The sequence below is a fragment of the Drosophila virilis genome, chromosome 4 (assembly GCF_030788295.1).
Source record: "Drosophila virilis strain 15010-1051.87 chromosome 4, Dvir_AGI_RSII-ME, whole genome shotgun sequence".
Lineage (NCBI taxonomy): Eukaryota > Metazoa > Arthropoda > Insecta > Diptera > Drosophilidae > Drosophila > Drosophila virilis.
Window position 1 is genome coordinate 28,172,556 of NC_091546.1, and position 27,311 is coordinate 28,199,866.

At 38.5% G+C, this 27,311-nt stretch overlaps 4 protein-coding genes and 1 long non-coding RNA gene across 7 annotated transcripts in view; 3 read left to right on the top strand and 2 right to left on the bottom strand.

The window, feature by feature from the left end:
• The first annotated feature begins 2,849 nt into the window (after nucleotides 1–2,849).
• Nucleotides 2,850–3,981, top strand: LOC26530541 (uncharacterized). Its single transcript, XM_032433159.2, has one exon. It carries the CDS (start codon nucleotides 2,927–2,929, stop codon nucleotides 3,857–3,859), a length of 933 nt encoding a protein of 310 aa, XP_032289050.1. The 5' UTR covers nucleotides 2,850–2,926; the 3' UTR covers nucleotides 3,860–3,981.
• A 1,409-nt stretch (nucleotides 3,982–5,390) lies between these two features.
• On the top strand, nucleotides 5,391–8,984 carry LOC116649883 (mucin-2-like). Its single transcript, XM_070209194.1, has one exon. The coding sequence runs from the start codon at nucleotides 5,482–5,484 to the stop codon at nucleotides 8,740–8,742; it is 3,261 nt and encodes a 1,086-aa protein (XP_070065295.1). The 5' UTR covers nucleotides 5,391–5,481; the 3' UTR covers nucleotides 8,743–8,984.
• A 22-nt stretch (nucleotides 8,985–9,006) lies between these two features.
• On the bottom strand, nucleotides 9,007–17,149 carry NimA (Nimrod A). 3 transcript variants are annotated; one of them, XM_070209195.1, is made up of 6 exons: nucleotides 16,608–17,149; nucleotides 11,304–11,478; nucleotides 11,123–11,240; nucleotides 10,622–10,844; nucleotides 10,063–10,555; nucleotides 9,007–9,698 (listed from the first exon to the last, which is right to left on the bottom strand). In XM_070209195.1, exons 1-6 carry the CDS (start codon nucleotides 16,929–16,931, stop codon nucleotides 9,247–9,249), a joined length of 1,785 nt encoding a protein of 594 aa, XP_070065296.1. In that variant the 5' UTR covers nucleotides 16,932–17,149; the 3' UTR covers nucleotides 9,007–9,246. The 3 variants fall into 3 exon arrangements, with proteins under 3 accessions (XP_070065296.1, XP_002057489.1, XP_032289041.1); XM_002057453.4 differs by having other exon boundaries at nucleotides 9,008–9,698; nucleotides 10,063–10,844; XM_032433150.2 differs by having other exon boundaries at nucleotides 9,535–9,698; nucleotides 10,059–10,844.
• On the top strand, nucleotides 15,921–17,154 carry LOC138911249 (uncharacterized). The gene is made up of 2 exons (XR_011416685.1): nucleotides 15,921–16,126; nucleotides 16,401–17,154. It is a non-coding gene; the product is annotated as an uncharacterized lncRNA (long non-coding RNA).
• Nucleotides 17,155–19,779: 2,625 nt separating this feature from the next.
• The window catches only part of Ance-3 (angiotensin-converting enzyme Ance-3), a 63,519-nt gene continuing 55,987 nt past the window's right edge, over nucleotides 19,780–27,311 (bottom strand). Inside the window, exons 8-9 of the mRNA XM_002057450.4 lie at nucleotides 20,542–20,682; nucleotides 19,780–20,202 (exon numbers count right to left, since the gene is read on the bottom strand). Coding sequence (XP_002057486.1) covers nucleotides 19,899–20,202; nucleotides 20,542–20,682 — 445 coding nt within the window. The 3' untranslated portion in view covers nucleotides 19,780–19,898. The remainder of the gene's footprint in view (nucleotides 20,203–20,541; nucleotides 20,683–27,311) is intronic.

Here is a 27,311-nt window from a genome sequence, read left to right on the forward strand (position 1 = left end):
AGAAATAAACGAAACTTCGACTTAGCGAGGTTAAAATATATTGCACACGAAGAGGAGTTGGTATAGATAATAAAAAACGAAGAACAACCAAAGCACAAGGGATCGAGCAACACTGGACAGAGTGGAATAGACACGTAAATTCTTACAAGAAAATAACAATATCAAAATATTATCTTCTGACAAGGATAACAAAGTGTAGAATCTGTACAGTCATAATTGATATGTACCTTAAGAACACATGGAAGGGAAATGTTATTTAGAGCCGAACCCCACAACGCAGTATGAGAATTTTAAGTGTCTTACTGACGTCATACTGACGCCCAATCGTCTTGGCAAAACCTTGCCGTCTGAGTCGCCTTAAAGGTCGGGCAGGGACTAGTCCGTTTGCGACCCGGTTACGGTGTGTCAGTAATCTGTCGGTGTATCTGTTTGCGTGCCTTCCATTCTGTTCGTCAACTGTATGCACTTTGAGGACTTTATGCAGTGTAGAACCGCGTAGGTACCAGGGACAGTTGGTTATCTGTCGTAGTACCCGATTCTGCAATACCTGTACACGTTTATAATTGCATTTAGCTGCAATCCCCCAAATCTTCACTCCATAAAGCCATATCGGTAAAACACAGTGCATATATACAGCTCTCAGCATCAGGTTGTACCTATTATTGTTGAGCCACCGCAGTTGTTGCAGACTGTGACGACATTTATTTACCGTAGCTTTGAGGTGTGGCCTAAAGGTAAGATGGTTGCCCAAGGTGATGCCGAGATACTTAGCTTGTGGCGGCTGCTCCAGCGTAATTCCTTTAAGCTGGATTGGCGGGGTTTGCATCCGCATTGTTAGGGTAAAACATGGATTTGTTGTTTTGAGCGGGCTAAACTTCAATTTCCACCGTTTGCACAAAGTTTGCTTCTACGCAACTTTCGGAGTTAAGTATAAATGACTGCGATGTCATCTGCATATGTCGCAATAATAGCCTTAGAGGGATCTTCCATATGTTGAGAGGTAGGGCTGGGTATATCTGAGGTATACAACGAGTACAGCAGCGGACCAAGAGCACTAGCCTTCCTGCTCTCATAATATAAGTGGACGAGTATGTGTCTCTTACATTGACGTTGAACAATGGATAGCGATGACTATAAAAATAAAATGACAAATAATTAAGATGACTTAGGCGCGTATAACACTAAGGTAGGATCAAGAATAAAAACCGTGTTACACAATAATTTAAGATTGAACTAATATCAAAAGACGATTGAAATAAGATGATGATGATATGGACTATGCATATATGTATATTATGCACATGTTAAGAAACTTGACAGCGGTCTCTAAAAATAACATTAAGAATTCGTTAGAGATCAATGACAAAGTCAACAACGCTACTATCAGGAAACATGAAGAATTAGTATCTTTTGACGTAGTATCCATCTTCCCCAGCATACCAATATAATTGGCACAGTGGAACTATAGCATGTCGAAAAGCTACCATTCTTAGACACTTTGGTAAACAGAGTGGAGAACTCACTTAAATTACTCTATTAATTCAATTCTAACCACCCAAAATGGGTGGTTATAAAATCGGCACTAAGCTGTATGAGAAGAATGAATATCGGAAGCAATATACCATCAAAAAATTGAACACGAAATTAATTAACTATTGACCATAAATGACTAACCGAGGAATATATGAAGAATATAATAATTATTTAAAAAACAACATATCAACATATATAAAAGCCAACAGAATCTCCAAAAATATACACATCTCAAACATATGTATCTCGAATATCGGAACGGCTTATAAGCTCAGACTGGTATAACAGACAAGAAATAAAAGTAGCTCACAAGCCCACGAAAACATCTCAAAAATTCCTTGATTATGTAGAGGCGAAAATACCAATGATGGACAAAAGTAACGTCATTTACAAAATACCATGTGGCGGGGATAATAGCTTCTTTGTAAGAGATATTCACGAAAAGACTCACGCCCGTTTCTAATAAGTAGAAAGGAGACATTGTAAAGTTGGAGTCCCCGGCTTAATAATAACACAGAAATTCGCCCACATTCTATGTAAATTCTTTGAGAATTTCGTACAAATGTGTGAGTAATCAGTTAATACTAACTTAAATACCCTCATTCAAATTATAATTCAACAATTTAGATTTATATATTTATAGCTTATACCAGCATATTCCACCATTAGCTCTCTCTTTATTCTCCCTGAAACAAGTAAGCGGTTTGAGCCGGGAGCTCCCGACTAGGAGATACGCTGAACCCTCTTACCTCAACAGTCACACAGGCAAAAAAAAAAAAAAAAAAAAAATAGCTTCCTCGGTAAGGTTCAATCTCGCAACAAACCAATCTCCTTAATTGGTTTATTTACATGATTTATAGCTATAAGGTAGTAGCGGGGAGGTGGTGATATTTATTAAATTAAAGATACTTTATGTTATGCATATATATATATAATTTTAGAAGCTATATGTCAAGTTTGGTGACTCTAGCTTTTATTATTTTAATTCGATTACTGGGAAAAAGGGAAGGTTATCGAATATAGGAAGCAAACTCGACTTGCGTGGACACTAGGAGGACCTACAGCTGAATGCGAGACTTCAGCTCTTATATGTTCTGAGATCCTTGCGTTCATACATACGGACAGACGGACTGCCGAACGGACAGACATGGCTAGATGGACTTGGCTATTAATGTTGATCAAAAATATATTTACTTTATGGGGTCAGAGATGCTTCCTTCTGCCTGTTACATAAATTTGCACAGCAACATTATACCCTTTTTACCCACTTTTAATGGGTTCAGGGTATAAAAAGGGAAGCCCTAATCGAGTTCCGCTCAGTTTTGCCAGAAAACTAAACTTAATCAGTTGGTTATTATTAAAAAATAAACTTGTGTTTTTCTTAATATTTAAAATGAGATGCTGTAAATCGGGTCTACTATCGAGTACCTTGGTAGTACTTGTTCTGGCTTGCGTCATTTCAAAAGCGACCGCTCAGGACTTGGAGAAGCCCGATACGGAATTTTTAAGCAACTGCGTTAAAGGATGTAGCCTCAACGATTGTCAGAATGGTGAATGCAGTTGCAAGGAAGGATTCTATAGGAAACTAGGTAGCGAGCATTGCGTTGAGAATGTTTGTATTCCGCAATGTTTGGAAAACCAAAAGTGCTCGTATGGCAGTTGCACTTGTGTAGAGGGCTATGAAAATTATGGGGTGGGCGGTGCCGTCAATTGTAGCAAACCAGCTGAGAAGAAGAAAAACAATTGCCCTGAAGATTGTGGCCTAAATGGATATTGTTTGAATACAACATGCATTTGTAAGGAAGGATTCTACAAGAAACTAGGTCAAGAAGACTGCGTTGAGAATGTTTGCATTCCGCAGTGCTTGGAAAATCAAAAATGCTCGAATGGCAGCTGCACTTGTATAGAGGGCCATGAAAATTATGGCGTAGGTGGTGCCATCAATTGTAGTAAGCCGCTTGGGAGCACAGAAATCAGAAATAAATCTGTGAATGTTATAGCACCTGTAACCCACAGCACCACAACAACAACAACAACATCATCAACAACGACAACACCACCCGCAACTTCCACACAGAATCCAACATCAACAACGATAACAACTTCCACAGAGAATCCAACAACCACACAAAAACCGAAAGAAATTACGACATCTGCCAAACCAACACCTAAACCCAAGCCACATACTCGAAAATCTGGCATGAGTCCATGGGCAATTACGGGAATTATTTTTCTAGTGGCTTGCCTAGTAGGATTTGGTGGATTCATGTTATACAGACACAAGCAACGCGGCGCTTACAGGGCTACCTCCACAACCTTCCGCTAGGAAAAATATTAATAACATAAAGTAATTTAATTTGTATGATTTATAATTTTATATTTATAAATAACCATTATTATAAATTGGAAACACTTATTAAATAAATAAAGCGCAAAGAAATCTTTTGGCTCTATGCATACATTTTGAAAGTATTAATATCCCATATTGGGCTTGTGAGTATTTCAAGTCAACTCCACATTCTATGTAAGTTTCTTGAGATTTTTGTACAAATGTGTAAGTACAATTTAATAATTTGGATTCATAAAATTCATATTTTTATAACCTATACCAGCCTGGTCCACTGTTAGCTCTCTCTCTCTGTCTCTCTCTCTCTCTTTCTCTCTCTCTCTCTCTCTCTCTCTCTCTCTCTCTCTCTCTCTCTCTCTCTCTCTCTATAAATAGGGAAGCCTTGATCGAGTTCCGCTCAGTTTTGCCAGAATACTTAACTTAATCAGTTGGTTATTCTTAAAAGAACTGTGGGAATTATAGTTCCTGTAACCCACGGCAACACAACAACAACAACATCATTAACAACGACAACAATACAGCAAACACAAACCACATCCATCAAAATCTTGCATGAGTCCATGGGCCATTACTAGGATTATCTTTTTAGCGGCTCGCATGGTAGGATTTTGTGGATTCATATATACACCAGCAACGCGACGCTTAAAGGGCTACCTGCACAACCTTCCTTTAGTGAAAAAAATTAATAGCAACAAGTAAGAGGTTCTAGTCGGGAGCTCCCGACTAACCGACTGACCGCATTACTTGCTGTCGACTTTACCCAACAGCCACACCAGCAAAAAAAATAAAACAAGTAAGAGGTTCTAGTCGGGAGCTCCCGACTAGGGGATACCCTGAACCCTCTTATTCCAACACCAAATTAATAAAAAAAAAAAGTTCCCTTGGCAGAGCTCGAACTCGTAACTGACCGCATTACTTGCTATCGACTCTACTCAACACCCACACCAGCAAAAAAATAAAAAAAATACTTTCCCCGGTAGGGCTCGAGCTCGCGACAGACCGCACCACTTGCTATGCCTCGTCTCTAGCTCTTATAGGCTCTGAGATCCTTGCGTTCATACATACGGACGGACAGACAGACAGACGGACATGGCTAGATCGACTCGGCTGTTGATACTGATCAAGAATATACATATATACTGGAGTCAAAGATGTCTCCTTCTATGCGTTACTCTCTGCAAGGGTATTAAAACATTATAAGTTTGAAGTACGTGTTAAATTAATGAAGTGCAAAGACATTTTTTGTATCTATAAATACAAATTTAAAGTATTAAAATCACATTTTCCGCTTGTGAATATTTCAAGTCAACATTGGTAAACTTTTTTGATTAATATCCCGCATTTTATTATGATTAATATTGTTAAATACAGATTATTCAAATCACGCCCGCATATTTTAACAATATAAATTTCTGTTTTATAAAAAGCGAAAGCATTTACTAAAGTTATTCAGTCTACGGCATAAACTAAAGGAAGGAAAACCTTATGAGAGAATGTCATATAGACTCTCAGGGCTTCTGTGCAGAACCGTTGTGTTCTGCCTTATCCTTTCTATCAGCGCCAAGGAATCAAATTCGTTACAAGAAGATGCAAATGTGGATATGAAAAGGTTCACAAGCGGTGCTCTTAAAGCGAATACTGAATGTCAGGCTGGAGAAAGCCGTCCGACTATTGTAGGAATATTAAAATGCAGCCCTTCAATTGCGTTAACAAATATATCAACCCAAAAGACTGTGACAACAACTGCAACACACATCTTACAAACAAGTAAATGGCCACAAAGATATACACATTATACAAGAATACCGAAACCCACGCATCACACTAGAAGACCAAGGCCAACTCATCACACTAGAAGACCATCAAGACCAACACACCGCAAGAGAAGGCCACCGAGACCAACACACCACACAAGAAGAACACATCCCACAAAAAGACCAACGAAACCCACACGTCTCACAAAAAGACCTACAAGACCCACACACCACACAAGAAGACCAAATCCCACCAAAAGACCAACGCGACCTACTCGTCACACAAAAAGACCTACAAGACCCACACACCACACCAGAAGAACTCATCCTACCAAAAGACCAACGCGTCCTACGCATCATACTAGAAGACCAACGAGACCCACAAAAAGACCAACGAGACCTACACATCGTACCAGAAGACCTACAAGACCCACACACCACACAACAAGACCTCATCCTACCAAAAGCCCAACGAAACCTACACATCATACTAAAAGACCAACGAGACCTACACACCACACAAAAAGAACAAATCCCACCAAAAGACCAACGCGACCTACTCGTCACACAAAAAGACCTACAAGACCCACACACCACACCAGAAGAACTCATCCTACCAAAAGACCAACGCGTCCTACGCATCATACTAGAAGACCAACGAGACCCACAAAAAGACCAACGAGACCTACACATCGTACCAGAAGACCTACAAGACCCACACACCACACAACAAGACCTCATCCTACCAAAAGCCCAACGAAACCTACACATCATACTAAAAGACCAACGAGACCTACACACCACACAAAAAGAACAAATCCCACAAAAAGACCAACGCGACCTACTCGTCACACAAAAAGACCTACAAGACCCACACACCACACAAGAAGAACTCATCCTACCAAAGGACCAACGCGTCCTACGCATCATACTAGAAGACCAACGAGACCCACAAAAAGACCAACGAGACCTACACATCGTACCAGAAGACCTACAAGACCCACACACCACACAACAAGACCTCATCCTACCAAAAGCCCAACGAAACCTACACATCATACTCGAAAACCCACGAGACCCACACACCACACAAGAAAAACTCATCCTACCAAAAGACCAACGATACCTACGCACCATACTAAAAGACCAACGAGACCTACACACCACACAAAAAGAACAAATCCTACAAAAAGACCAACGCGACCTACTCGTCACACAAAAAGACCTACAAGACCCACACACCACACAAGAAGAACTCATCCTACCAAAGGACCAACGCGTCCTACGCATCATACTAGAAGACCAACGAGACCCACAAAAAGCCCAACGAAACCTACACATCATACTAGAAAACCCACAAGACCCACACACCACACAAGAAGAACTTATCCTACCAAAAGACCAACGCGTCCTACACATCACACACGTAGAACTACACGCCACAAAAAGCCAACACAACCAACGCATCAGACCAAGAGACCAACGAGAACTACTCGTCACACACGAAGACCAACACGGCATACAAAAAAACCCACGAAAACTACACGACATACAAAGAAGCCGACAAAAACTACTTATCACACAGTCAAGCCAACAATAACAACAAGATGTACAAGCACAACAGCTGAGCCAACATATCCACCTACAACGGACACACCACCCGCGCCTACAACGGCTGAACCAACACCAGAGCCAACATCTCCGGAACCGACAACTCCTGAACCTACAACACCAGAGCCAACAAGTCCGGAACCTACAAATTCTGAGCCAACAACACCAGAGCCAACAACTCCGGAACCGACAGCACCTGAACCGACAACACCTAAGCCTACCACACAAGAGCCAACAACTCCGGAACCGACAACTCCTGAACCTTCAACACCAGAGCCAACAACTCTGGAACCGACAACACCAGAACCAACAACTCCGGAACCGACAACACCTGAACCTACAACACGTAAATCTACACCAACAGAGCTTACAACTTCGGAAACGACAACAGCTGCATCAACGACTCCAGCACCTACAACCCCTGCACCTACTACTCCTGAACCAACCAAATTTTCAACAATAACAGCAGAGCCTTCAACACCAGAAACTACTACGCTAGCACCCACAACCACGGAAACATCATCTACATCAACATCCACAATGCCTCCTTCAACAACTAAATCGACTTCGACAACTACAACAACAGATAGCCCAGTCCCATCAACGACCGCAGCGACATCAACAACGGAGTCCACAATTCCAACCAGCACAAGAATTTCTACTACAACAACCGACTCAACAACTAATTCTACAAGTTCACCAACAACAATAACTAACTCAACAACCCATTTAACGACATCTAAGTCCATAACAGATAGCCCAGTCCCATCAACGACCGCAGCGACATCAACAACGGAATCCACAATTCCAACCAGCACAAGAATTTTTACTACAACAACCGACTCAACAACTAATTCTACAAGTTCACCAACAACAATAACCAACTCAACAACCCATTCAACGACATCTGAGTCCATAACAGATAGCCCAGTCCCATCAACGACCGCAGCGACATCAACAACGGAAACCACAATTCCAACCAGCAAAAGAAATTTTACTACAACAACCGACTCAACAACTAATTCTACAAGTTCCCCAACAACAAGAACCAACTCAACAACCCATTCAACGACATCTAAGTCCATAACAGATAGCCCAGTCTCATCAACGACCGCAGCGACATCAACAACGGAATCCACAATTCCAACCAGCACAAGAAATTCTACTACAACAACCGACTCAACAACTAATTCTACAAGTTCACCAACAACAACAACCAACTCAACAACCCATTCAAATACATCTGAGTCCTCAACAGATAGCCCAGTCCCATCAACGACCGCAGCGACATCAACAACGGAATCCACAATTCCAACCAGCACAAGAAATTCTACTACAACAACCGACTCAACAACTAATTCTATAAGTTCACCAACAACAACAACCAACTTAACAGCCCATTCAACGACATCTGAGTCCACAACAGATAGCCCAGTCCCTTCTACGACCTCAATAATATCAACAACCGATTGCCGAGTACCATCTACAGCCCAATAGAAAAACCTACAACTCCTACATCAACAACAACAGCTCGATTTATGTATAGATTCAACAGTTAGACCAATAATAACAAACAATTGAATAGCCCTGCTATAAACAAACGACTCAACAACCACGCCTACAACAATACCAACAATAACCATCAGCAGCTCCCACAATCAATATTTTGTTTTAAGCGGAATTCAAGGTAATAATAATCAAAAAAAAAGCATTTGCTTAAATGTTTATATATATTTTTTTATTATACAAAAGTAAAAATTATATGGCAATAAAATTCTGAAAGCCGTACAATGATGCCTACATATAATATTTATGATGGTGTTTTGATGCGCTGCCGTAGATTTGTTTATAATACAGTATATATGAAATATCAATTTTATATTTAACAATTTCCATGATATAATTTGCTTGTTGATTTTATTTTTTTAACTCTAAGTGCTTTTAGATATAATGGTTATTCGCCTTGTAAAAGTCGGTCAAATTCTAAAACGAACGTAAAATCTACAAGTGGGCAATTTTGTGCGTTGTAATCTGATTGGGCACCTGCAGAAAGTTGGCGTTCTGCGGCGGTATGATCAAATGCGAAACATGAGAGCCAGCCGATGTAGTATGCTGGTGGTTGTGGTGCTGCTGCTGCTGGTGGTGCGACTGACCATGACGAAGTGGCGGGGGTGGAGGCAAAAAAGCGGTTGCTGTGGTTGAATGCTGATAACGTGGCTGCTGCGAGGCATGTGGTTGGTGTTGTGGATGCTGCTGTTGTTGGTGGTGCTGGTGGGGCTGGTGGTGGTGCTGCTGATGATATCGTATCTCGTCATACAGATGCGAGTCGAGGCTGCCCTTTCGAGACTTGGGCGAGATGACCGAGTAAAGTGATTCCTTTCGTGCATAGGCATAGGGTTGCGTAGTTATTGAAGAGTTATTGCTCGGCGTATCATATAGTTCCGGCAAGGATGCTGCAAGTAATCAAAAGATTAGCTTAGTTTAATATATGGCTAATGCGATGAATAACTTGATATTAGACAGAAAGATATGGAAATCATAATATAATCTATATATGAACCCGCTAATTATTGTTTCTGATTTAAAGTACATTATATTTGGGTTTCAAATGAATTTTAGAATCTTACAGTAAAAGTTAGCAAAGCTAGCAAGCCAATTAATTTTTTGTATACATCATTTTTCTATATTTGATGTAGAGCTTATCTAATTTATACATTTTTTTTTCTACATTTTCGGAAGTCAGCCAACATTTGGCAAAGCAATAATCAAGTTATTCATCGAACCGCCCTCTTCATAGGCGGGGCGACACTTACATACCCTCGTTCGTTTGGGATTGATTAGAAGCTAATATGGCAGGAGGCTTTGGCAGCGGCCCATGAAAGATTTTGCCCAGTGCGCTGGACTCACTGATCACAACCTCGGGATTGGCATGGCCAGTGCCATGCCCCTGTGGAGAACTGAACGTGCCATTGGCATTATATACAACGGCCTCCTTGTGCAAATGCTGACGTCTGTAGACATAGAGGAAGCCCAGTGTGATGACAATCATCAGCATGAGCAGCATGACAATCAAGGTACCCAGCAGGCTAGAATCTTGATCATGAGCGCTGCGGCTGGGATTACTTTCGCCAGCAGCGAAACCGGCAAGATTCAGCTGAGGTGAATGCTCCTGCGAGCCACTGCCGCCGGCATTCGTGATGACATGTATGACCTCGGGTGTTGGAACACCCGCCGCTGCAGCGGTATGCAGATTTTCCAGCAGCGCATTGCTCGATTCGTGCAATATGATCTTGGGCGTGTGCGCGGCCTCCTGTAAGGGCTGTTTGATCAGTATGACCTCCGGCAGGGCACTGGGCGTCACCTGGATGTGGCTGACCTCGGACATGCTGCCAATGCGCTTGGCAATCTTGTTGATGTTGTGCGTCAGATTTGCCATCGTCGAGTTGATGGTCTCCAGCACAACGTGGCTGACATTGACGGCTCCAGCGCTTTCCTTTGCTATGCATTCGCCGGTCTGCGGATGACAACGTTTCTCTGGACAGTCACAAATCTTGCGGCACATGACACCATGTGTGCCAACCGGACACGGCTGCTCGCAGCTAAAAGAATATAAAATATCTCAGTTGCCATACTATACACTACACTCAAAAAAAAACTTAAGAATTTTGAATAAAAATCGTGGAAAAACGCTGCCATTTTTTTTTTTTTAAACTCAAAACTAAATTTTGATTTTTTATCTACATTTTTTTTATCGGGATTTTTTAAACGGGATCATCTTACTTTTGTTACATTTTAAGCTACTATATTATCCAAAAAATAACTTTCAAATTATAAGAACAAAGTTTTTCTCTAAGTGTATTGACAACAATTAACTTACAATTGACCCGCCCAGCCGGCAATGCAATGGCATCCGCCTGTCTTATTGTCGCAAACCGCATCATTTTGACATTTGCATTGATTCTTGCATTCCAGTCCCCAGCGATCGTGATCACAGCCTGATAAGAAAATGGACGGACATCAAACATTTGGCTTGATAGGAATTCTTGTACTCTACTCACGCTGGGTGCAGTGTTTGCCGGTGTAGCCCTCCTCGCAGCTGCAGATATCGGGCATTAGGCAATTGCCACGCCCACAGCCGCCGCGACAAATGGGCCGGCAGCTGGCGTGGCTATCCGAAAGATTGCCCTCATAGCCTTGACAGCAAAAGCGTACTGTGCGCGTTTTGTTGACTCTCTAAAAGAATGGAAGTGGACAAATGAATCAGCGAGAGCAACAAACAGAAAGAGAGGGAGAGACAGTGACAGAGAGAGAGAGAGTAAGAGAGACAGAGAGAGAGAGAGGGTAAGTAAGAATCAACTCATATTGATATGAAGCAAAATTGCATTACATTTTTAACTAAAATGCCATTTTTTAATGATATCTAAAATTAATGAGTCATTTCTAGTGTGCAAATGTTTTAGCTTGTTTAAGATTTTACTCATTTTGTTTACATATATGGTATTTCTTTTAATAATTGACTTAATTGCAGCTAATTTAAAATTTTTATCGTAAATTCGTTTAAGAAAATATAATAAGACTAATTCAGATTCTTGCATATAAATTTCCAAAAGTATAAAATGTTGTCCAATCGCAAAACCAGGCTTTTTCCTACAAGCTTATGCCTTATAATTCGCAACTTGTTCAAGCCGCGAACCGATGGCTAGATAAGTCAAGGCGCAAACTTGAAGTTGAAATGAAAGTTTACTAGAGATAGAACCGGAAAGTTATTTAAATGGCTATACAAACGATCTGTTCAGTATTTTGTGTATCTCGCTGTATAAACTAAGCCCTTAGCCCTGAAAATGGTCACAAATTCCACTAGTTAATCAAAGTTACGCCGCCTGACGTTGCAAGAGTATTATGTGCTCTGCCATATATATTCTTCATATTAGTCAAATGATGATAAATTCAATGAGCGGAATGTTTTGTCACGCATTCAATGCTAGCCCACAAGAAATAATATTTAAATTTATGTACATGTGAGCATTATCAAAGACCGCTTCCTGTTGCGGCTCAAAGTTTCTTGAGTGGATTTGCCGAATTGTTGCTCGGTCCTCAGTTCGCATACCGATTGCAAGCGCGCAGCACTTATTTTAAATATTTTCAAAAATTGTAAATACAAAATGCAACGCTTTCAGTTTTCGAGTTTGCTATTCGGCACCTGGCTTTTGTTGCTATTGACTTTTGCCAGCGCCCAAGAAATTGAGACTTTGACATTTAACGTAGAGTCTGATCATCGACCAGTGTCTACATCAGATCGACCGTTCTCAATTCAATCAACTGAAACAGAACCCACAGCAAGCACAACATCGACTAGTCCAGCAACAACAACCACCACCCAACGACCTAAACCACCCAACCCACCAAAGCCACACGAACTATGGGAAGTCCTTATTGTTGTTGCTACGCTGCTTGTTATTGTAATTATTGTGTATTTAATTTACAAATTGAGGAATCGCAGATCCTATGACGTCTAAACATAAAATCATATAAAATACGAATCAAAACTAATTTTATAATGTCATGTAACTAAAATAATTAATTAAAGCTTTGATTTTGTTGCGACGTGTTTTAAGAAATTAGGCATTCATCATCGTAAGCGTACATATTTATTTTATTGAGAATATTTTTACTATACATACGCAAGCGATACTCGAACTAAAAGTCTATTTAGCATTTCGTACACCTCTTAAAATATTGAACAACAATCAATTGTATGTTGAGCCTAAAAGTAGTCCACAAATATTTATTTAGTCATATTGAGCCAACGTTTATGCAATAGTCTTTAACAAATCGAAACTTGTTGTGCGCTTAAAAATCTGACTTTGTGTAAGAATAGATATATACCTTAAGTATGTATTTATACTGGCGGGTATAACCCGACCTTGCCCGTGGCACGTATAAAAAAAATGTTCTTAAAAAGCTTAAATTTAAATTCTCATACTGCATTATGGTATTCGGCTTTAAATTACGTTTCCATGCATGTGTTGTAAAGGTACTAAATCATGACTGTACAGGCTCCACATTTAATAATAATAAACTTATAAAAACAAATTATTTTGAAACATCTTTCAGACAAGCGTCTTCCGCCAATTTTTCACTGTTTCGGGTGGAATTTGCCAAATCGCTGGAACATGTATTCATTAAGTTTTTGAAAATAAGTTTGAAGCAAATCGAACACAACTTAAAACATCGGGAAACAGGTCTCAATGGACTTTCATATTGATCTTTGGAAATAAATTTGATGGCGAAACGTCACCATTTCCGCCAAAGAGAAATGGATTGTTCGAATAGTATGAAATGAATTTGAATGAATTTCTTTGAAATACCGCCTTAATGAGCACCTTCAGCACATAATATAACTATAGTGAAAATTTCAGCTGCCTAGCTCTTAAGGTTTGGGCTGTGCTTTGATCACCAATCAGTCAGTCAGGCAAAACAGTTTAATAAGTAGAAATTAAATAACAAATTAATAGTCCGTTCTCGACCGTGCTCGAGATAGAAAAGTAAAGGCACTAGAATTTAGAGATCTCAGAAACGAAACCTTTTTATAAAACATTTTAGACAAATGTCAAAACTCAGAAAAGATTTTATCAAAAGCCAATAGACCTTATCAGTAACAATTATTACAATTGTTAATTTAACAAGATGATTATCAATTAAAGCATTTAAAATAAGTTACAAGTTTACATTAACCAATTCAAGATAATTTTCGACTCAGATCTGCAATAAAGTGATCTGTCTTGCCCTCTCACATTCAGTGTCAACTCGTTGAACTTTGTTACGCTGCTCGGTGCTGGGCAGTTACAAAAGGCGAAAGTGCTGATTATGTTAAATCTGAGATATACACAGACCACGCCCACACACGCACACACACACACACACATTCACACAGACCCCTTCAGTTGCCAATTTAATTGAATAATCGGAATGCCAAGCGCTTCTCACAATCATTTGTGAGTGTCCCGAAGCATGCCCAGCTTTTTTCTTTCATTTAGTCGAATTCCCGGACAACTTACGCATTGTTCTCTCCCTTGTTGATCAAAGTGTATCTGCAGCTGTACATTTGTATCTGTATCTGTAACTGTGTGTGTGTGCGAGCATAAATTAATAAGGCGGAAATTTTAATATAAACACAGATATTACGATTCGTGTGCTCTGTCCGTTTTATTGTAAGCATAATTAAGCGCAGCCTTTTGTCAAATGTTCACTAGAAATGAATACTTGTGCGTAGTACTTGCTTAGGTAATTGAATACATGTTGAGCAATGTTTAACAAATGCGAGTGATCATATTACGGCCACAACTCGTACAGCTTCCAGATCCCGCTTACTGTCAGGCCCATCAATCATTGTGGCGCCTGCCTTTTATTTTTATTTATTTATTTTTTTTTTTTTTTGTTTTATATAATTCACTTGATTTGTGAAAATCTTTGTGGGGGGAATATCTTTCGGCACTTTGGCAACGTTACAAATCTTATGCGGAAAACGTGTTTTCCACAGTCTCATGTCTCGTAAATGGCTTTTTGGCACTCCTCAAGCGATTTCTGTTTCATGTTAATTAATTATACGCAATTGGCAATTAGCAGCGGCATTTTTACCGCACAAATATATTTTTTGTTGTGCAGGCGTTGCAAAAATCTAAACAACAGCTGCTGAGCGCCAAAAATGCCAATCCGAAACTGCTTTCCTAACAAAGCAATCATTTCCAATCATGTCCAGCTGCCTATCTGAACTCGGGTGCTCTGGAAGTTAGATTCTTCAAGTGTGGAATGCGAATTCTTTTACAGTGAGGCAGCAAAAATCTATGTTGCAACTGAAGAAAGCAAAATTGTGATCTAACTAAACTCAGCTTCGACAAGAACAAGAAAATTTAATTTAAGGGCTCTACAGAGGACAACTTCTTAATGAAGAGCAATTCAAGCAGATCTGCTTAGGTCCAGCTGTCTATCTGAGATCGATTTCTATATGAGCTAGTGTCTTCAAATTGCACCTTTTTAATAAATCCATCCGCTTTGCTTCCAGCTGTCTAGCTGAGCTCACTTTCCAGATGAGCTTCAGTTCTTAGACTGGGTATCTAATTTTGTATATATTACTCAGTTATGCATATTTATTTAGCTTCTGCTCATTTTCACGCAGCCATGTCGGAATCTAAAATAGTTAAATTATGAAATTAATTTGCAACAAGCCATAGACACATGCAACGCACGCTTGTGCACACATAATTAACGTTGGAACTGAACTAAACCAAAACTGGCTGCATCTTATGGCCAGTTGAAACGAGCGTTGCGATGACGCAATCGAAAGTGTGTCAACAGCTTCGGCGTCAACTGCAGCAGCCTCCACATGAGCTGAGCGGAGCTGAGCTGAGCTGAGCTAGTGGAGCAGTTAATATTTTCGTTAGCCTGGCTGTGCTCGATTTTCCGCTTTTCATTTGCACTTTCCAACACTGACACCATGACATAATTATATTTTTGTTAATGCCCAGAAAGAAACAAAAAGTTAAATAAAACCAGCCGAGCCTGATTAGGCTCCTCCACTACTCCCCACCCTCCCCCCTCCATTCAACCTAAAACACGCAACCGGATTCTGATCATATTTGGCAGCCACTCGTTTTTCTCGATTTTTCACGTTTTCTTTTATCTCAACGAAGCATTCATATTTAAGTGTGTGTCAGCTAAGTGAGATACGTTTAGTTTATTATGGGCATAGACTAATTAAATTCGTTATAAATTCCAAATTTACTCCTTTAATATAACTATAAAAATAATAATATCATTGAAAGGTTAAAAATTGTTTCAAACAATCCAAACAGAACAGCATTTCGAAGCATAACTCTACCATGTACGTATGTATTTATTAGAGTATGCAAAGTTCTCTTTAAAATCAAATATCGCGCATACGACGTGGTTGCCCAAAAGTTCATAGAAACTTTGACAGCCAAGGACGTTATCTGTGCTTGAAGCATGGGTCAAAACCGGTCGATGTTTTACAGAGACTTTTCATGTAACACACAGCTGCGACTTCCGTTCTCTGCCTCCGATTTTACCGCTAGGCGCTTGCGCAACTTTTATATATACTTATGTCTATATAGTAAATGAGTATTTCTTTTTGACAGAACCCATTAAATCTGGCAAAAATAATGGCAATTTATGGAATATGGCCAAGCGCGCGGCTTCCTGGTTAACAATGTGGCATATGAGGCAAATGGAATCAGGTTTGTGGGGCATGTTGGCCAAGACTGGCCACGACTGGAAGGTGTTGCGATGACGCAATCGCTGCCCCGCTAAAGGCATTGTCGGCAACGGCAAACACCTGCACTCACCTGCACCTTCATCATCTCGCGCATTTCCGTCTTGTATGAGGAGCAGCGTGGCGGTATCTCCAAGCACCAGGTGGACGTGCGCACCCGCACCGGCTGCAGCTCCGGCACCTGCACCACCTCCACGTAGGGCTCCTCGCGTGTGCATATATTGCCCGCACTCTGTATGGAAGGCAGCGCCATGACCGTTGCATTCACATCCTTGAGGTATGTATTCACGCGCAGGCTGCTGTTCTGGCTGCTAATGCAGCCAGGTTGCAACAACAGCAACAGCAGCAGCAGTAACAGTGGCTGCTGCAAGTAGCCGCACACTCGTGAGAGTTTCATGTCTTAATTTGGCTTTGCTTTGCTTATTACCAAAGAATTTTAGTTGTTTTTTTGTTATTATTCAGACAAGCAAACAGCTCATCATATATGATTTATTTATTATTATTATTTTAATTTTTGTTGTTGTCAATTGTTAGGAATTCTAGATTCTTACTATACACAGTTAGTATGTATTATATGTTTGTTTGTTTTTGTTTTTTTTTTTTTTTTTTTTTTTGTTAAATCATATATTAACAGTATTTCGATGTAAATGTTTATAACAAAATAAATTGTTATAATTCAGTGCTTAGATTTTTTTAATATTTTCTTTGGGCAATTAATAAAACTTTTTGTTTTTTTTTTTAAATTAAATTGTATGTTATATTAAGTTATATTCTGCTTTATTTTATTAATAATTATATTCTTATTTATTTTAAACAAAACCGTTTTTTTTTTAAGATTTCTTTAATGCTATTTTTTGTAATATACTTAATTTGGTTTAAAGTATTTTTGTTATTAGAAGTTTATTTGGAAGAACATTTTAAAACCTTTTCAAATTTACGTTTGGTACAGTCTTTTGTTTATATATACCTATTATTCTACTTTTCTTATAAACAAAGAATGCTCACTTAAATGTTTATTTTTTAGCATTAATGTTTAAATGTTTAAGAATGTTTCCATAGTTAAGTCCTTAAAACTATTAGTTTCGCAAACACAAGGTCTTCTGTATTTGAATATTGTTCTAGCACTTTCTTTAACTTTCGTTTTTCAACTTAAATTCTGATTCTTTCCGCTCGAAATGCGTTGCGTGTGCGCATGGAACGCGACTCTCGTAGTGACTGTTTTTTCCCGTTGGCTCCGATTCAATAGCACGTCTGGTCGCGTGTTCCTTCTCCAAAAACGGTGAACAGTAAACAAATGGGGAACACATATATATATATACATATATGCGTATATATACAAATTGTTGTCATTGCAAATTGGCGACGCCGACGACACTTTTTGTCGAGCTAATGAAGGCCGCTGTGGGGCGTCGGGGGGGCTGGCAGCGGCAGGCGACAGGGCGGAAGTACGCACTGCACTGTTGAATTCTACAATGAAAGTGAAATGCGACACACACACACACGCACACCAGCAGACTAGTCTCCACTGCAGCTGTACTGAAACTCTCCAGTCAAACGCTAATAGTTCCCCTCCCCCCTTTTCCATTCTGTCTCCACTCGGCTTGATGACGATGATCATGATTGCATCTAATTGAAATGTTGATAATGTCCTTAACATGCTGTCGCTTGTTGTTGCTGCTGCTGCTGCAAGGCAAACCCGCTTTGTGTTTGTTATTGCTGCATTTGCGCTTTTCTGTTGACAGTCGGCGACAGTTGACGAAACGTGGGAGAATGCATAAATTAACGTAAGCCCAAATTTAAATGAAGTAACATTTTATATCTGATTGGCGCAGCAGCTGCTGGGAAATGCACATTTCGTAGCTAGTTTATCTTCTAGTCATTAAATAACATAAAGATTTATAAATATTATATATATTAATCAAATTTTATAAATAGATAAAAAACACATGAATTAAAATTAATTTTATTTAAGATTGTTTTTATTATTATACTTATTATTATGAATATGATTGTAGTTATTGCCGTTATTAATGCTGTTTTTAGCATTATTATTATAATGATCATTGTTATTATTTTCTATTATTATTATCATTATTATTTGTATTTTCATTAAAATTATTATTTATATACATAATCAAATTTATTGAAATCAACCTACATTTTTTATTTCTTTATCTAATCGATTGATTATAACTAGGAAGTTAATTTAAACTAAGGATATAGCTAGATTATGAACTAAGCTTTAACTAGTTGCGAATTATAATGAGTGAAGTTAAGAGCAAGCCCGCAGCTTGTATGTGCTAGGAAGGTTTTTATTTAGACAACAGCTAATCAACAAAAAAAAAAAATGTTATGCTTTTAATTTGTTACTTAAATAAATGGAGATACGAAACGAGTCATAACTCATTAATTCATTGACAATCAAATTCTATTATGAGATATGTGAGTGGATACGATAATAAACAGAACTTAAAACAATTTCAGTAATTGTTAAAGTGGAGCGCAATAAATTATAAAAAAGTTATGGGTAAAATATCGGAAAAGTTTCGCATTGACAGTTTTTGTTGCTCTCTCTTCAATTCAAATAAAGCGAATTCGCAATTGTCATGAGCTGCTTTTGATGATAATCATATAATATCCTTTACAGCACTTGCCACAAATCCCACACAGATTCTCGCATTCATCTCGCTGATTGTAATGTCTACTGTAAACAAAGCTGGCCACGCCCCCCTGACCCGCACTGCCCACTTTAGACCCCAGTTTGGACAGCGCAACTTGCTCTGCACTCACTTAACTCAAGTATCTGATTTCTTAGACAAACTTTGAGAACAAAGCTGACACTGAGCTAGCCCAAGCCCCCCGCCCCAAGTCGAACCGCACGGCGTTGATTATCTTGTTTACACTGAAGTTGCAGTTGCAGTTGCCGTCGCTTGCCGTGGCTTGCAATTTATTAAATCAAATTTACAAAAACAAAACAAAAACCAGTTGAGCAAAAAAAAAAAAGAGATAAAAAAAACGAACTGCAGTGCAAGCGCTTTGTTTATTATTTTTATTAGTTGATTAAATTATGAAGCAACAACAACAACAACAACGACAACAACAACAGCTGCAGTTAAAATATGCGTGCGACGCTGGCGTTCCAATGACCCGCATCACAGCTGCCTCCTCCACCCTCTGTAATATACCCTGTAAATGTAATTGTAAGCAACAGAAGTAAAAAACAAATTTCATTTATGCATTTGATTAGATTTTATTTTCAAATTGTTTTTGGCATTGATTCAAGTTCAACTTGACTTGAATTAAAGCGGAAATTAATATACACACATATATACATATAAATATATATATTGATTTTTATGCCAGCCTAGATAGTTAGATAGCTCAGCCAGCCGCTGAGCGTAAGCAGCAGCAGGCTCATCAGTGGCCTGGACACGCCGTTGTAGTAGCCTCCAAAGATCTGCAGGCCCGCTGTCTCAATGCTCCGCTTACAGTAGTCCCCATCGTAGTTCCATCCCACATACTCGTTGGTGCGCAGCGATTCCTGACGCAGCCACTCCTCTAATGGGGCAAAGTACTCACGCAGAGCGCTGCCATCGAGGCGACCCTCGCCCAAGGTCTCCTCCAGCACCTCCTGCCATGGCTGGGACGCGCCCTTGGCCATAAGTTGTCTGTGGGAAACAAAGCGAAGGAGCGAAAGTGTGAGAGATCATATATCATAAAATTATATACATCTTTCTATACATTTATAATATAAGAAAAGTTCGAAAATTGTAATTTTCAAATGATCTACTATACAACACGGATTTTAATCAAATTAAGTCAAATGTATATATATATATAATTATATATTAAGATGTAAGCTGTAAGAATTCGATTTTAGATTGAAATAAAAAATTGTTTAGTAATAAGAAGTTACATAGAAAATATGCAGGCCTATTCTTGGTTCCCACAATTTTAATATTTTATATGGCATTCAACTATTTATGAATAATTTATTTTTGACTTACTTTAACAGATTGCCTGCGGCTGGCTGCCGATAGATGTCGCACTTGTGCAGCGGCTTACGCGGATCGTTGGGCACATACTGGCCAGCGACAAGACACATTCTTCGATACAATTGGAACTGCAGCACCGTGGAGAAAAAGTATCTGCAAGATACAAAACAAGATATGAATTAGATACACACATATATGGCTAAAACATGAGTTTTAGAATGGCAACGGTCACGCTTATTGACCGCATGCGAGTATATTGTACAAATTGTCAATTGTTCTGCGATGGGTGAGAGTTGAGCACATAAACCGAGCGACTCGCTGTGGTACGCTTACATCGTGCCTCAAGGTCGCACCACAATTACAATTAAACCAGAGCAAATTGCAAACGATTTTGCATTTTGCAATTGCAATGCAAAAGTCTGCGCAGCTCTCATTTAATCGCAATGCATTTAATTACCCTAACGTGGGGCATAGCCACTGTTTGGTGGGTTAGACTTTCGGAATGTATATTCAAAATACGACTTGTGATAAGAAATTCTTTAAAAATCGAATTGTATTCCAAAACTCACATCTATTATCGTTTTGATTTAACTATAAACCTGAAAAGCAATAACAAAAATAACACAATCTAAACAAAATAACGCAATATGAATAATCCAATAAGTATGTTAAGAAAAATTGAAGTAAGAAGAACCTTTTGAAATCGCATTAGCAGTTAAGGCCATTTGGTCAAAAATGATCCCTTTAGCAAGCATATATTCCTCATTTTACCAAAATATTCAATCAAAATAATGAATGTTCTTCAAAAACCTATGCAAAATATTTCGTATTTCGTTTCCTTGTCCTTAAATGTAGACCGATACAGTTCGCTTCGATTCAAGTGCACCAGCTTTTATACCCTGAACCCATTAAAAATGGGTATAAGGGTATATTGTATTTGTGCAAAATCCAAATGTATGTAACAGGCAGAAGGAAGCATCTCCGACCCCATAAAGTATATATATTCTTGATCAGCACCAATAGCCGAGTCGATCTAGCCATGTCTGTCTGTCTGTCCGTCCGTCCGTCCGTCTGTTCGTCTGTCCGTATGTATGATCGCAAGGATCTCAGAACCTATAACAGCTAGAGACTTGAAAATTAGATGTAGGTGCTTCTAGTGCCTGCGCAGATCGAGTTTGTTTCCGATAATCGATAGCTTACTCCGTTTCCAAGCAATCGATAAAAATCGATATCGATATCCTGAACATTTCAAGGACTAACCAGATGTCCTTTGGCCCCCCTATTGTCGTTGATAGGCCAATTCAGAATATGCAAAGAAAAGGATGAAAGTCCTTTAAGCAAATGAGATATAGGGATATTCATTTTGAATATTATATTTCCCGTAGCTCCGATTTAAGAATTTGCCAATTTATAAACAGAAAATAGCATATAGCTTGGCAACATCATGCCGTATCCTGACAAGTCCAGTATAAAAATAAATTGTATTGGCCAGTGCCAAAAAGTTGCCAAAAAACATCAAGATTGACTTTGCGGTTTTAGAGAAATTGCGATTTTACCGTTATTTTGTGATTTCAGCCAATTTTCCTTGTGACTCGAAACTGAAAATTTACCAAGTCCATGATTCTTAGATGACCCCCTTATTTTTGTGTACAGTTCCATGTGGTTGGGTCATACAATCCTAACGCAAAATATCCTTCAAAATCCGTAAGGATATATCTGAGCTATGTCCCTTCTTTACTGAAATCGACTTCTAAATGTGTTTTGGACCTTTTTTGATCAAACATCGTTTTATCTTTTCAGATGAAGGATCGGAAAAAGGGACTCTCAAAACTCCAACAAGGCAAATCTTCCAAGATTAGACCTTAGTTTAAAGTGTTTAATATAAAATAAGCAATAAATATACGTTCGTTTTCGCATTATTTTAAGAGAAATAAATAGTAAAAGTATGTGTATAAACCAATATTTTGCCTTCCAAAACAAATAAATTAATCAATTAAAACAAAATATAAAATAAGAGTTATTTTTTACGCTCAAAGGTTCATAATCAAAATAATAATTACATAGCTTAAAGATACATTCGTCGGCGGATAGGTGCCACAAAAATTGACTAAAATGTCACTCAAATTCTAGGCGAACAGAAATGCCCAGCAAGTAGCTGGTAGACTAAAATAATCGAATGACAAGTTGTATTGCATACCCGAAAGGGGAACCCTAGCCAACGGCTGCGTGCCAAAAATGTACCAAAAGTTCACTCAAATACCAGGCGAACAGAAATGCGTTGAGTTGGTATTCACGTTTCCAAGCACTATTTTAATAGTATGCTAAATTTGAAAAAAAAAATAATAATAAATGCTTGGCTACAATATAAAAAAACCGCCAAAAGCATGATATTAAGTGTCATCTCCGATATTATTTAATATTAAGTTGAATTAGAATTTTGAAAGGCAGTCGAAGGTCCTGATCAGCTGTAATATATAATGATATAACATACCAGAAGATGTCTTTTTTTTATATTGAGCCTATTCTTTAGTTGCTTCTTAAGAGTAACTTTGAAAAAATCTATTTTAATCAAAACAAACCTTGGCTTTAATTATGCCGATGGCAGCCACCGCTCAACTAGCAGCTGTTGAGTGCTTGGATCACCGAATCCTGTTAACTTCGCTCAACTGTGTGCACACATAGAGAACGTAAGCATAAGAGAGTTGTGTGCTCTGTTCTCAAAGCACACAAACGCAATGTTTAATGGAAATGCGTTTAGAGCAAAGCAATGCGCATGTGTGTATGTCTGTTAAGCTTTTACGTAGGTATTAGTTTTAAAGGCATACATACATACCTAATATGCAAATGGACACCATTTTGCTAATACAGACAAACATACGTGGGCATCGACAAGAAAATTGTATTTTTGACCGACTCAATGTCAAATTTATGCTATTTCTAATATTTTAAGATATTAATTATTTAATAAAATGTAAAAAGATGAACATATCATTACATTATCGACTGTAGTTCATTTATATTTAGCTTACTTTATGGTTGCAGTTTATGTGTCTTTATATAATTATGTCTTTAAATCAAAATTAAACTTATTTTAAGTATGCCGTCGACAGGCACGCACAATCGGTAGCTGTTAGTTGCGCTGATAACCAAATTCTATTAACATCGATCAATAATGTGTGCGCCTACAGAGAACGTTAGCATGAGAGAGTGCACATGTGCACATAGCTGAATAATGTAATGTAAATGCACTCTGAGCAAAGCGATACGAACATATGTATGTGTGTGTGTGTCTGTTCAGCTTCCACACTTGCGTAGTCTTAAAAGAAATACACACATATACAAATGGACAACCCGTTTCTCTTCACTTCAGTTTTGTTTCTGAGTCGTTTGTTTTCGTTTCGCCTAATGCATACACACACGTTCGTTTCGACGACAGAACTGTAATCTCACCATTTGCTCGGGACTTGTGCTTAAATGTACATCAATATTTTTCATTCGCTTTCGCTGTCTTTGTTCTTGGTGCAATAAAAGGAATAATATAAAAGTTGCCAATTAGTGATAGCGCAAATTTACCACGTAAGTTGGGATGAGATATATAAAAATAATGGCTTCTGTAGGATAAAGTAAAGTAATGTCCGAAATCGGAATTAATTCGATAAAATCTAAAGAGATAATTTAATATCCTTTTTTTTTTTTTTATATAATATTTAACTTATTTTATGGTTGCTTTTCATTTATACGTCTTTTTAAATAGTAATGTATTTAAACCAAAAGTAAATGTGACTTTTATTAAGCCAACGCAGGAGCCGGTCAATCGGCAGCTGTTGATTGCCGTTGATCACAAGAGAGGTGAACTTCTGTGCTCAAAGTACAACAGCAGACAGAGCTCAGAGCAAAGAAATACACTCTGATGTTATCTTAAAAGATATGTTCATGTATGTATATTTATACAAATACTGTTCTTAATGCTAATTTCTTTTTTGCGCCGACTTAAAATTTTCTGTACGACAATCTTTTTCGTCAACTGTGAGCTCACTCTCTGTCTCACTCTCTCTCTCTCTCTCTCTCACTCTCTCTCTGTGTTTGTTAGTTGAGCGCTTTCCTGTGCGTGTGTGTGTGTGTTAGCTTATGCGTTATCTACGTGTTCAAGCGCCTCACATATATTTCTGTTGTTGCTTATCACTCTAATAAGAATTTTAATGATCGTTCGCTTGCTCTATTTTCTGTGCGCCTTTTTTGGGTCCACTTTGCCCTGTGGCAGCATACTAATGAAGAACATGTTACCTGTCTAAGAAAATGATCCACAATATAAGATATCGAAATTGTCCAAATCAGAATGCGTGCTATACTACTAAAGTTGCTTAAATGTTTTTTTTATTTCTTCTGAAATCGAACATTTTTGAGTCTAAATCATTCTATATATTTTCACGAGTCCAAGCATAGCCTTTTCGAGATCGAATTTAACTTTGGACTCATTTATAGCTTTAAAAATCGTATAACTTGAATATATCTCGGCTACATCTAGTCGTTATGCGATTTACTCTGAATCTATTCTGTGGGTTGGTTTGTTTTAAAGCGCTTTGCGCATAGTCTCAATTCCATTTTATATGAAGCTCAGGGTCGTCTTTAGAGCTGGTGGCATTTTGCGGCTTTATTTTTATATGCATCACAATAGCTGCAAAAAGCTGTCGAGTCATAACTAAATTGATTTGGTTTTTTCTATCTTTTTTATTTGTTATAATTATGCAATGCTCAGCACAGCAAGAATAACAAAAAAGCCTGTTTGATTTTTGACTGATTCCAGAACAAGTTCATATAAATTGTTTTTTTTTTTATCTGTTTCTTTTGCTATTCGAGAATCAGCTGTGAATTTTTATAGGTTCGGCGAGTTGTTAGCTATGTTAATGATGCAAAAGCCTGATCTTTGGGCCAGCTGAAGAGTGGTGCACACTGGTTGGTCCAAGTTTGTAGATAATTTTGTCTATTGTCTCAGGGGATTCACCGATTTAACCCGGCGCTGTTAATTATGTTGGGGAAAAACTAGAAATGAACAGTTATTATTATAAGCAAATTTGTGATTTATACTTCTATAGAAGCTATTAAGCTGAACTATTAATAGCACAACCTTCGGCCAAAACAACACACGCCTGTGAAGTTACCCAGAAATCTCAGCTGAACTCTTCGTCTAGTTCGACCTCAGAGACTGTAAGAGCTAAATTTGTAGATTTGTAATGTTTTGAATATTTAATTGATGATTTAGGGAAACGAAAATTTGCTAAATATGTTAAGATATTACCAGGCAATAAATATGTGGAATAAGTACACAATACTTTTAGCTGAATTTGTCAACTTAGAATTTCTCAAGAAAAGTACTTCATTTGGATATGTTTGGGGACTACAAAAATATCAGATATATCGAATTAACTAGATTTTACATAATTTGGGTACAATATACTTGGTATTTAATTCTTTGTGATGGCTTATCATAATAATGTTTTGCATTTAAATATGTACCAGAAGAATAAGAGAGTGGAATAAAATAATTGTATCTTAATGCCGCTAATTGAGCGAACGCTTTGCGAGAAAAAGTCTTCTAATTCGAGTTCTCAAATTTATTGGTATTTAGTTCTAATGTTTAACATTTATATCAATATTAGTAGGAAAAAATCCAAAATGGAGTAAAATATTTGCTTTTTTTCTGACGGAGCAAACAGGTTGTGTCCAAAAGTCTTGTGATTTGAGTTCTCAAAATTCTTGGTTTTTAGTTCGCATGTTATCTACGACTGCATTTTAAAATAATGTTTAACATTTAAATGGATATTATGAGAAAAAAAATGGAATCAAATAATTGCATATCTGAGCTGCTGATTGAGCAAACAGTTTGCGGCCAAAAGTCTTTTGATTCGAGATCTCAAATTGTTCAATTGCTGCGTACGTGCAAATTGCAATTGTTTATGATTATTATTGTTGTTTTTGTTGTTTTTGACCAGTTCAAATTGCTCCAACTGCAGCGAACGGCTATGGAGCCATTCATTAGCGCCGAGCGGTTAAACGGCATTGCTCATACGCCCCGCAGCACCAAAAGGCAGCTGGTAGCACATAATTGAAGCCGTTTTGTGAATGGCTTTTGCGGCTGCTTTACAGAATTACAGATTTTTCAAATATTTTGAGACCGCCGCAAACACATGTTTTCATGTCCCAAGCGAAGCAGCTGAAAAGAATTTTCGCAATATTTAATTTTAGCACAGAAAATGCAAAAAACCAAAAAATAAACTAAAAAAAAAAAAATTGGACTAATTGCCGACACTGTTCGTTGCCTGTTTTGTTGACTGACTGATTGACTGGACGAGCGTTAACCCCTGTCGGCCCAGGCCCAGGCTTTGTGGCAGCCGGTGTAGCTGATTGACTGATTGAGTGGCAGTGGCAACAACAGTCAACACACAGACACAGTCCAAGTAGCAACAACAGCTGCTGCTGCTGCTGCTGCTACGGCTGCTGCTAATCCCTGTTATTGGGTCATGTCTGAGACACCGTCGCAGTCTTCGGCTTCTGGTCGCTTTGGTCTCTGCGCGTCTCTGGGAAAATGTGGCGACGATGTGGCAACTGCTGCCAAGTGCCAAAAACATAACACAACACAGCAAATGTGGCTGTTGTTGTTGTTGTTGTTGTTGCTGCCGCTGCTGATGCACTTAATGGCACTTTGGCACGTTGTTTCTGTAACTTCTGCAGTCGAGCCGTGATCGAACATTGTGAAAAGTGTGCATTAAAATGAATTTTTTTTT

Coding starts and splice junctions, on each gene's coding strand:
- NimA (XM_002057453.4), bottom strand. CDS start 16,931: ATGAAACTCTCACGAGTGTGCGGCTACTTGCAGCAGCCACTGTTACTG. Junction 11,479..16,607: donor GCGAGATGATGAAGGTGCAG/GTGAGTGCAGGT, acceptor CCATTCTTTTAG/AGAGTCAACAAAACGCGCAC. Junction 11,241..11,303: donor CGGCAAACACTGCACCCAGC/GTGAGTAGAGTA, acceptor TTTTCTTATCAG/GCTGTGATCACGATCGCTGG.
- LOC26530541 (XM_032433159.2), top strand. CDS start 2,927: ATGAGATGCTGTAAATCGGGTCTACTATCGAGTACCTTGGTAGTACTT.
- LOC116649883 (XM_070209194.1), top strand. CDS start 5,482: ATGAAAAGGTTCACAAGCGGTGCTCTTAAAGCGAATACTGAATGTCAG.